At 37.9% G+C, this 11,579-nt stretch overlaps 1 protein-coding gene across 1 annotated transcript in view; it reads right to left on the bottom strand.

Moving 5' to 3' along the window:
* The window catches only part of LOC106730595 (basic proline-rich protein-like), a 34,399-nt gene that overhangs the window by 6,142 nt on the left and 16,678 nt on the right, over positions 1–11,579 (bottom strand). The window contains exons 5-7 of the mRNA XM_032466425.1: positions 8,839–8,886; positions 6,146–6,193; positions 3,446–3,498 (exon numbers count right to left, since the gene is read on the bottom strand). Coding sequence (XP_032322316.1) covers positions 3,446–3,498; positions 6,146–6,193; positions 8,839–8,886 — 149 coding nt within the window. The remainder of the gene's footprint in view (positions 1–3,445; positions 3,499–6,145; positions 6,194–8,838; positions 8,887–11,579) is intronic.

The following is an 11,579-nucleotide window of genomic DNA, read 5'->3' as shown; positions in this document are numbered from 1 at the left end:
AAAAGACTGATAATGCAACTATCTGTTAATGTGAAACTTAGCACACAGAAGGACCGCTGGTTGGAGAACAGTTCGAATATGACGATGTATATTGAAGTGATCATGAGTAAGGAAAATAAATCAATCATATTCCAAACAAACAACTCTAAATTCAAAAGAATAAGTTTTAGAAACATGAACAATGATACCATTTCTGTGTAAGAAAACAGAGGAAAAATCCCCCAAACTAAATGTGCACTACACACCTAAGAATTTTGATCTACAAAAACATAGAGACACTCTAAACTATTAACAGAGATTAACTCAGATAATAGCTAGAGAAGATCAGGGGATCTAATTTGACTCTGCGTACTTTTGAAATGATCGAACACTTACAAAATTCTATTTGTGTACCCCTGATTAGCTAAATATTATGCAAAGCAACCTACATCTTATAGCATCGTATAAAAATCTTAAAGATAAAACTGACTTGTGAAAATAAGGCAAAAATAGAAACGTCGGAGAAAAGTTCAGTTCATGGTACTAGGCTTCATTTTATACGTCACATCACCGAAAGACTATTTTAGAAAGCCAGTAGAAAAAAGGAAGAAGAGTATAATGAAATAAAGAAATACAGAGAAGAAAAAGTTGAATCTCACTGATAAGCGAAGATATGCAGTAACTTAAATAAGAATGATTTGTAGCCATCACTATAAAGTTTGAACAATATATAAGAAGGATAAAAGGTTCTGAACCTGGATAGTTTGCACCTGCAGGATTGGCTGAAGCGGGAGGATTGGCTACCTGCAAAAATAAATTTGAATCAATGCACACCATCCGTATGAATACAAAATATGCATTTCAACTTTTTGGTTTGATTTAGAAAAAGACTGATGGTTTCTCAAGTAAAAAATCCCATACACCCCAGAACATTGCAAGTTTACTCCCAGGAATTCAGTCTAAATACATATTTGCACATGTAGGTGAGGATGTATGCATAAAATGTACAACACAACTCTGTAGTTTATAATGGAAATCCTAGTAGTGAAGATAAATCATAAAACTTAGTGTGCTTTTAAAAGCTCTTCAAGTAGTAGTATACTCCATACTTTGTATCTTTTCCTGGTCGGCATAGTATGTCTTGGACATTCTTTCGTATTAGCACATTTAAACCTGACTTAACATCATTTATGTTGCTCCTGGTGCTTTTGGTGTAGTCTATCTGAAACTGATGATTAGAAAATGATTAACAATCCCGTAAGGAGAGTTGATTTTGATTTTGTTTTAATCCCAGTAATGTCTTCTCCACATAAGCTTTGTCTCACAAAAAATTAATTCCCATCGAATTTAAAGACAGAAGAGTATCAATGTTTTCTCAGTCCTTAAGAAGTGTTTACGGCCCACAGTTTCAAAAGAGCATACCAGCAAACATAGTCACAGTGCATATTTTCACTAGGATCTTGTGAGTAAACAGGGATGGTCAATGAGTATAACTTCTTCATGTATCATCCAACAAAATTATCTCTGTCTCCCTGAATATTCACAGCCCTCAACTCACCACGGTACTCTAGGGCGATACGGGGTACCAGCTTTACAGCATTTCTAAACAGGAGCTCTAATTACCATGTTAATATGAATAATTCCCCTCAATCTTTGAAAATAGTAGGACAACAGGAAAAAGACAAACACAAGAGAAGCCAGTAATGGAGCTGTGAGTTCCACACCTTCATTAAACAGGAAAGTAAACTCACAGCTTGATGTGACTTGAGTGAGCAGAGCCTCCCTAGCACCCTGAGTACCCTCTGCCCAGGCTCGTGCTCTATCCATTCTTGCTCTTGTCATGCGCCTCTGCTGTTGTAAAGAGAAGGCAGAGATGCAGTCCCTAAAATCAGGAAGATAATTGCCTTCCATCACATTCAAATAGTCTCTCTAGTCTTAAGGCAGAGCAGCTGATCAGTTAGTCCCGGCCAGCAATCACGCAGTTCATTTCAATAGATAAAGACTTTTCCTGCCTTTCAGTGGCTATGAGATTTCCTTTGTGTTGCAAATAAGAATGCCCAGGAGAGAGAAAAATAATAACTCTATGCGGTGGAGAATGGTGCGGGTGGTAGGAATACTGGTCTTAATGGGGGGACAACAGAAATGTCCCAGTTTGCAAAATGAAGCCAACTGGTTGCAGTCTGGGAAATGCACCACAGTCTTGGATGTGAATGTGCATAGACCCAATGCTACTAAATTAGGTGAAATGTTCCGAAAAAGAAAATAAAAGTAGACCTGGAAACATTAAGATGAGTGTAGCCTGTACATTTCAGGGCAAAAGCGTTCTGCCAGACATTACGACCTATTCTAGAAGAAGAGTGAAAAGAATGATTTTCTGTTGGCACAGATTGGGATAGAGTTCAAGGGAGCTTACAGAAGAGTAGAATGCCGGTGGATTTAACGGGTGACAACAGCTGGCCCCTCAAAAGTGTTGGAGAGAGGACAACTTACTCAACAAATGATACTACTTTGCCATTGGCTGGGGGTGGCTGGACTGAAGAGGAACACAAGTTCGTTCCACATACCTGAACGATTTCAAGGGTACCAAAGATTTAAATGCACCAAGGATTTAAATGCAAACAATGCAGTCAGGATGCATGCTTGCAATGTTTCTATGATTTTAGCATGGGTAAGTCTGGAGGATTTTAGAAGAAAGACACAACACTCATAGCCAGGAGGGAAAAGACTGATACATGCAAATATCTGTTAATGTGAAACCTTTAGCACATAGAAGGACCGCTGATTGGAGAACAGTTCGAATATGAGGATGTATATTGAATTCATCATGAGTAAGGATAAATATAAATCAAATCATATTCCAAACAATACTCTAAATTCAAAAGAATAAGTTTTTAGAAACATATGAACACAATGATACCATTTCTGTGTAAGAAAAACAGAGGAAATATCCCCCAAACTAAATGTGCAACTACACATATAAGAATTTTGATCTACAAAAACATATAGATACACTCTAAACTATTAACAGAGATTAACTCAGATAATATGCTAGAGGAAGATCAGGGGATCTAATTTGACTCTGCGTACTTTTGAAATGATCGAACACTTACAAAATTCTATTTGTGTACCCCTGATATAGCTAAATATTATGCAAAGCAACCTACATCTTATAGCATCGTATAAAAATCTTAAAGATAAAACTGACTAGTGAAAATAAGGCAAAAATAGAAACGTCGGAGAAAAGTTCAGTTCATGGTACTAGGTCTTCATTTTATACTGTCACATCACCGAAAGACTATTTTAGAAAGCCAGTAGAAAAAGGAAGAAAGAGTATAAGAAATAAAGAAATACAGAGAAGAAAAAGTTGAAATCTCACTGATAAGCGAAGATATGCAAATTAAAATAAGAATGATTTGGTAGCCATCACCTATAAAGTTCTGAACAATATTAGAGGATAAAAGGTTACTGAACCTGGATAGTTTGCACCTGCAGGATTGGCTGAAGCGGGAGGATTGCTACCTGCAAAAATAAATTGAATCAATGCACCATCCGTATGAATACAAAATTATGCATTTCAATTTTTGGTTTGATTTAGAAAAAGACTGATGGTTTCTCAAGTAAAAAATCCACATACACCCAGAACATTGCAAGTTTACTCCCAGGAATTCAGTCTAAATACATATTTGCACATGTAGGTGAGGATGTATGCATAAAATGTACAACACAACTCTGTAGTTTATTATGGAAATCCTAGTAGTGAAGTATAAATCATAAAACTTAGTGTGCTTTAAAAGCTCTTCAAGTAGTAGTATACTCCATACTTTGTATCTTTTCCTGGTCGGCATAGTATGTCTTGGACATTCTTTCGTATTAGCACATTTAAACCTGACTTAACATCATTTATGTTGCTCCTGGTGCTTTTGGTGTAGTCTATCTGAAACTGATGATTAGAAAATGATTAACAATCCCATAAGGAGAGTTGATTTTGATTTTTGTTTTAATCCCAGTAATGTCTTCTCCACATAAGCTTTGTCTCACAAAAAATTAATTCCCATCGAATTTAAAGACAGAAGAGTATCAATGTTTTCTCAGTCCTTAAGAAGTGTTTACGGCCCACAGTTTCAAAAGAGCATACCAGAAAACATAGTCACAGTGCATATTTTCACTAGGATCTTGTGAGTAAACAGGGATGGTCAATGAGTATAACTTCTTCATGTATCATCCAACAAAATTATCTCTGTCTCCCTGAATATTCACAGCCCTCAACTCACCACGGTACTCTAGGGCGATACGGGGTACCAGCTTTACAGCATTTCTAAATCAGGAGCTCTAATTACCATGTTAATACGAATAATTCCCCTCAATCTTTGAAAATAGTAGGACAACAGGAAAAGACAAACACAAGAGAAGCCAGTAATGGAGCTGTGAGTTCCACACCTTCATTAAACAGGAAAGTAAACTCACAGCTTGATGTGACTTGAGTGAGCAGAGCCTCCCTAGCACCCTGAGTACCCTCTGCCCAGGCTCGTGCTCTATCCATTCTTGCTCTTGTCATGCGCCTCTGCTGCTTGTAAAGAGAAGGCCAGAGATGCAGTCCCTAAAATCAGGAAGATAATTCCTTCCATCGCATTCAAATAGACTCTCTAGTCTTAAGGAGAGCAGCTGATCAGTAGTCCCGGCCAGCAATCACGCAGTTCATTTCAATAGATAAAGACTTTTCCTGCCTTTCAGTGGCTATGAGATTTCCTTTGTGTTGTGCAAATAAGAATGCCCAGGAGAGAGAAAAATAATAACTCTATGCGGTGGAGAATGGTGCGGGTGGTAGGAATACTGGTCTTAATGGGGGGACAACAGAAATGTCCCAGTTTGCAAAATGAAGCCAACTGGTCGAAGTCTGGGAAATGGAGCACAGTCTTGGACCTGAAAGTGAAAGGACTCAGTGCTTCTAATTGAGGTGAAATGGTCCGAAAAGAAAATAAAAGTTGATCTGGAAACATTAACATGAGCGTAGCCTGTAGACTTGAGGACAGGAAGCGTTCTGCCAGACATTATGACCTATTCTAGAAGAAGAGTGAAAAGAATGATTTGCTGTTGGCACAGACTGGGACAGAGTACAAGGGAGCTTACAGAAGCCTAGAACGCCGATGGATTTAACGGGTGACAACAGCTGGCCCTCAAAACTGTTGGAGAGAGGACAATTTACTCAACAAATGATACTACTTTGCCATTGGCTGGGGGTGGGTGGAGTGAAGAGGAACACAAGGTCGTCCCACATACCTGAACGATTTCAAATGTACCAAAGATTTAAATGCAAACAATGCAATCAGGATGCATGCTTGCAATGTTTCTATGATTTCAGCGTGGGGTATTCTTGAGGATTTTAGAAGAGAGACACACCACTCATAGCCAGGAGGGAAAAGACTGATACATGCAACTATCTGTTAATGTGAAACCTTAGCACATAGAAGGACCGCTGGTTGGAGAACAGTTCGAATATGACGACGTATATTGAAGTGATCATGAGTAAGGATAAAAATAAATCAAATCATATTCCAAACAAGACACTAAATTCAAAAAGAATAAGTTTTTAGAAACATATGAATAGAATGATACAATTTCTGTGTAAGAAAAACAGAGGAAAAATCCAGCAAACTGAATGTGCACTACACACGTAAGAATTTTGATCTACAAAATCTTATAGAGACACTCTAAACTATTAACAGAGATTAACTCAGATAATAGGCTAGAGAAAGATCAGGGGATCTAATTTGACTCTGCGTGCTTTTGCAATGATCGAACACTTAGAAAATTCTATTTGTGTACCCCTCATGTAGCTAAATATTATGCAAAGCAACCTACATCTTATAGCATCGTATAAAAATCTTAAAGATAAAACTGACTAGTGAAAATAAGGCAAAAATAGAAATGTCGGAGAAAAGTTCACTTCATGGTACTAGGGCTTCATTTTATAGTGTCACATCACCTAATAACTATTTTAGAAACCCAATAGAAAAAGGAAGAAATAATATGAGAAATAAAGAAATACAGAGAAGAAAAAGTTGAAACTCACTGATAAGCGAAGAAATGCAAATTAAAATAAAGCATGTTTTGTATCCGTCTCCTATAAAGTTCTGAACAATATAAGTAGGGTAAAGAGTTACTGAACCTGGATAGTTTGCACCTGCAGGATTGGCTGAAGCGGGAGGATTGCTACCTGTAAAAATAAATTGGAATCAATGCACCATCCGTATGAATACAAAATTATGCATTTCATTTTTTTGGTTGATTTAGAAAAAGACTGATTGTTTCTCAAATAAAAAATCCACATACACCCAGAACATTGCAAGTTTACTCCCAGGAATTCAGTCTAAATACATATTTGCACATGTAGGTGAGGATGTATGCATAAAATGTACAACACAACTCTGTAGTTTATTATGGAAATCCTAGTAGTGAAGTATAAATCATAAAACTTAGTGTGCTTTAAAAGCTCTTCAAGTAGTAGTATACTCCATACTTTGTATCTTTTCCTGGTCGGCATAGTATGTCTTGGACATTCTTTCGTATTAGCACATTTAAACCTGACTTAACATCATTTATGTTGCTCCTGGTGCTTTTGGTGTAGTCTATCTGAAACTGATGATTAGAAAATGATTAACAATCCCGTAAGGAGAGTTGATTTTGATTTTTGTTTTAATCCCAGTAATGTCTTCTCCACATAAGCTTTGTCTCACAAAAAATTAATTCCCATCGAATTTAAAGACAGAAGAGTATCAATGTTTTCTCAGTCCTTAAGAAGTGTTTACGGCCCACAGTTTCAAAAGAGCATACCAGCAAACATAGTCACAGTGCATATTTTCACTAGGATCTTGTGAGTAAACAGGGATGGTCAATGAGTATAACTTCTTCATGTATCATCCAACAAAATTATCTCTGTCTCCCTGAATATTCACAGCCCTCAACTCACCACGGTACTCTAGGGCGATACGGGGTACCAGCTTTACAGCATTTCTAAACAGGAGCTCTAATTACCATGTTAATATGAATAATTCCCCTCAATCTTTGAAAATAGTAGGACAACAGGAAAAAGACAAACACAAGAGAAGCCAGTAATGGAGCTGTGAGTTCCACACCTTCATTAAACAGGAAAGTAAACTCACAGCTTGATGTGACTTGAGTGAGCAGAGCCTCCCTAGCACCCTGAGTACCCTCTGCCCAGGCTCGTGCTCTATCCATTCTTGCTCTTGTCATGCGCCTCTGCTGTTGTAAAGAGAAGGCAGAGATGCAGTCCCTAAAATCAGGAAGATAATTGCTTCCATCACATTCAAATAGTCTCTCAAGTCTTAAGGAGAGCAGCTGATCAGTTATCCCGGCCAGCAATCACGCAGTTCATTTCAATAGATAAAGACTTTTCCTGCCTTTCAGTGGCTATGAGATTTCCTTTGTGTTGTGAAATAAGAATGCCCAGGAGAGAGAAAAATAATAACTCTATGCGGTGGAGAATGGTGCGGGTGGTAGGAATACTGGTCTTAATGGGGGGACAACAGAAATGTCCCAGTTTGCAAAATGAAGCCAACTGGTCGAAGTCTGGGAAATGGAGCACAGTCTTGGACCTGAAAGTGAAAGGACTCAGTGCTTCTAATTGAGGTGAAATGGTCCGAAAAGAAAATAAAAGTTGATCTGGAAACATTAACATGAGCGTAGCCTGTAGACTTGAGGACAGGAAGCGTTCTGCCAGACATTATGACCTATTCTAGAAGAAGAGTGAAAAGAATGATTTGCTGTTGGCACAGACTGGGACAGAGTACAAGGGAGCTTACAGAAGCCTAGAACGCCGATGGATTTAACGGGTGACAACAGCTGGCCCTCAAAACTGTTGGAGAGAGGACAATTTACTCAACAAATGATACTACTTTGCCATTGGCTGGGGGTGGGTGGAGTGAAGAGGAACACAAGGTCGTCCCACATACCTGAACGATTTCAAATGTACCAAAGATTTAAATGCAAACAATGCAATCAGGATGCATGCTTGCAATGTTTCTATGATTTCAGCGTGGGGTATTCTTGAGGATTTTAGAAGAGAGACACACCACTCATAGCCAGGAGGGAAAAGACTGATACATGCAACTATCTGTTAATGTGAAACCTTAGCACACAGAAGGACCGCTGGTTGGAGAACAGTTCGAATATGACGACGTATATTGAAGTGATCATGAGTAAGGATAAAAATAAATCAAATCATATTCCAAACAAGACACTAAATTCAAAAAGAATAAGTTTTTAGAAACATATGAATAGAATGATACAATTTCTGTGTAAGAAAAACAGAGGAAAAATCCAGCAAACTGAATGTGCACTACACACCTAAGAATTTTGATCTACAAAATCTTATAGAGACACTCTAAACTATTAACCGAGATTAACTCAGATAATAGGCTAGAGAAAGATCAGGGGATCTAATTTGACTCTGCGTGCTTTTGCAATGATCGAACACTTAGAAAATTCTATTTGTGTACCCCTCATGTAGCTAAATATTATGCAAAGCGTTCTACATCTTATAGCATCGTATAAAAATCTTAAAGATAAAACTGACTAGTGAAAATAAGGCAAAAATAGAAATGTCGGAGAAAAGTTCACTTCATGGTACTAGGGCTTCATTTTATAGTGTCACATCACCTAATAACTATTTTAGAAACCCAATAGAAAAAGGAAGAAATAATATGAGAAATAAAGAAATACAGAGAAGAAAAAGTTGAAACTCACTGATAAGCGAAGAAATGCAAATTAAAATAAAGCATGTTTTGTATCCGTCTCCTATAAAGTTCTGAACAATATAAGTAGGGTAAAGAGTTACTGAACCTGGATAGTTTGCACCTGCAGGATTGGCTGAAGCGGGAGGATTGCTTCCTGCAGAAAGAAATTGAAATCAATGCACCATCCGTATGAATACAAAATTATGCATTTCATTTTTTTGGTTGATTTAGAAAAAGACTGATTGTTTCTCAAATAAAAAATCCACATACACCCAGAACATTGCAAGTTTACTCCCAGGAATTCAGTCTAAATACATATTTGCACATGTAGGTGAGGATGTATGCATAAAATGTACAACACAACTCTGTAGTTTATTATGGAAATCCTAGTAGTGAAGTATAAATCATAAAACTTAGTGTGCTTTAAAAGCTCTTCAAGTAGTAGTATACTCCATACTTTGTATCTTTTCCTGGTCGGCATAGTATGTCTTGGACATTCTTTCGTATTAGCACATTTAAACCTGACTTAACATCATTTATGTTGCTCCTGGTGCTTTTGGTGTAGTCTATCTGAAACTGATGATTAGAAAATGATTAACAATCCCGTAAGGAGAGTTGATTTTGATTTTTGTTTTAATCCCAGTAATGTCTTCTCCACATAAGCTTTGTCTCACAAAAAATTAATTCCCATCGAATTTAAAGACAGAAGAGTATCAATGTTTTCTCAGTCCTTAAGAAGTGTTTACAGGCCCACAGTTTCAAAAGAGCATACCAGCAAACATAGTCACAGTGCATATTTTCACTAGGATCTTGTGAGTAAACAGGGATGGTCAATGAGTATAACTTCTTCATGTATCACCCAACAAAATTATCTCTGTCTCCCTGAATATTCACAGCCCTCAACTCACCACGGTACTCTAGGGCGATACGGGGTACCAGCTTTACAGCATTTCTAAACAGGAGCTCTAATTACCATGTTAATATGAATAATTCTACTCAATCTTTGAAAATAGTAGGACAACAGGAAAAAGACAAACACAAGAGAAGCCAGTAATGGAGCTGTGAGTTCCACACCTTCATTAAACAGGAAAGTAAACTCACAGCAGTGATGTGACTCCAGTGAGCAGAGCCTCCCTAGCACCCTGAGTACCCTCTGCCCAGGCTCGTGCTCTATCCATTCTTGCTCTTGTCATGCGCCTCTGCTGTTGTAAAGAGAAGGCAGAGATGCAGTCCCTAAAATCAGGAAGATAATTGCTTCCATCACATTCAAATAGTCTCTCAAGTCTTAAGGAGAGCAGCTGATCAGTTATCCCGGCCAGCAATCACGCAGTTCATTTCAATAGATAAAGACTTTTCCTGCCTTTCAGTGGCTATGAGATTTCCTTTGTGTTGTGAAATAAGAATGCCCAGGAGAGAGAAAAATAATAACTCTATGCGGTGGAGAATGGTGCGGGTGGTAGGAATACTGGTCTTAATGGGGGGACAACAGAAATGTCCCAGTTTGCAAAATGAAGCCAACTGGTCGAAGTCTGGGAAATGGAGCACAGTCTTGGACCTGAAAGTGAAAGGACTCAGTGCTTCTAATTGAGGTGAAATGGTCCGAAAAGAAAATAAAAGTTGATCTGGAAACATTAACATGAGCGTAGCCTGTAGACTTGAGGACAGGAAGCGTTCTGCCAGACATTATGACCTATTCTAGAAGAAGGGTGAAAAGAATGATTTGCTGTTGGCACAGACTGGGACAGAGTACAAGGGAGCTTACAGAAGCCTAGAACGCCGATGGATTTAACGGGTGACAACAGCTGGTCCCTGAAAACTGTTGGAGAGAGGACAATTTACTCAACAAATGATACTACTTTGCCATTGGCTGGGGGTGGGTGGAGTGAAGAGGAACACAAGGTCGTCCCACATACCTGAACGATTTCAAATGTACCAAAGATTTAAATGCAAACAATGCAATCAGGATGCATGCTTGCAATGTTTCTATGATTTCAGCGTGGGGTAGTCTTGAGGATTTTAGAAGAGAGACACACACTCATAGCCAGGAGGGAAAAGACTGATACATGCAACTATCTGTTAATGTGAAACCTTAGCACATAGAAGGACCGCTGGTTGGAGAACAGTTCGAATATGACGACGTATATTGAAGTGCATCATGAGTAAGGATAAAATAAATCAAATCATATTCCAAACAAGACACTAAATTCAAAAAGAATAAGTTTTTAGAAACATATGAACACAATGATACAATTTCTGTGTAAGAAAAACAGAGGAAAAATCCACCAAACTAAATGTGCACTACACATATAAGAATTTTGATCTACAAAACATTATAGAGACACTCTAAACTATTAACAGAGATTAACTCAGATAATAGGCTAGAGGAAGATCAGGGGATCTAATTTGACTCTGCGTACTTTTGCAATGATCGAACACTTACAAAATTCTATTTGTGTACCCCTGATATAGCTAAATATTATGCAAAGCAACCTACATCTTATAGCACAGTATAAAAATCTGAAAGATAAAACTGACTAGTGAACATAAGGCAAAAATAGAAACGTCGGAGAAAAGTTCACTTCATGGTACTAGGGCTTCATTTTATAGTGTCACATCACCGAAAAACTATTTAGAAAGCCAGTAGAAAAAGGAAGAAAGAATATAAGAAATAAAGAAATACAGAGAAGAAAAAGTTGAATCTCACTGATAACCGAAGAAATGCAAATTAAAATAAGACGTGATTTGGTAGCCATCACCTATGAAGTTCTGAACAATATTAGAAGGATAAAAGGTTACTGTACCTGGATAGTTTGGACCTGCAGGACTGGCTGAAGCGGGAGGCTTGCT

The sequence above is a fragment of the Camelus ferus genome, chromosome 23 (genome assembly GCF_009834535.1).
Source record: "Camelus ferus isolate YT-003-E chromosome 23, BCGSAC_Cfer_1.0, whole genome shotgun sequence".
Classification (NCBI taxonomy): Eukaryota; Metazoa; Chordata; class Mammalia; order Artiodactyla; family Camelidae; genus Camelus; species Camelus ferus.
Note: the sequence above shows the minus strand (reverse complement) of the source record. Positions and strands in the feature narration are given on the sequence as shown.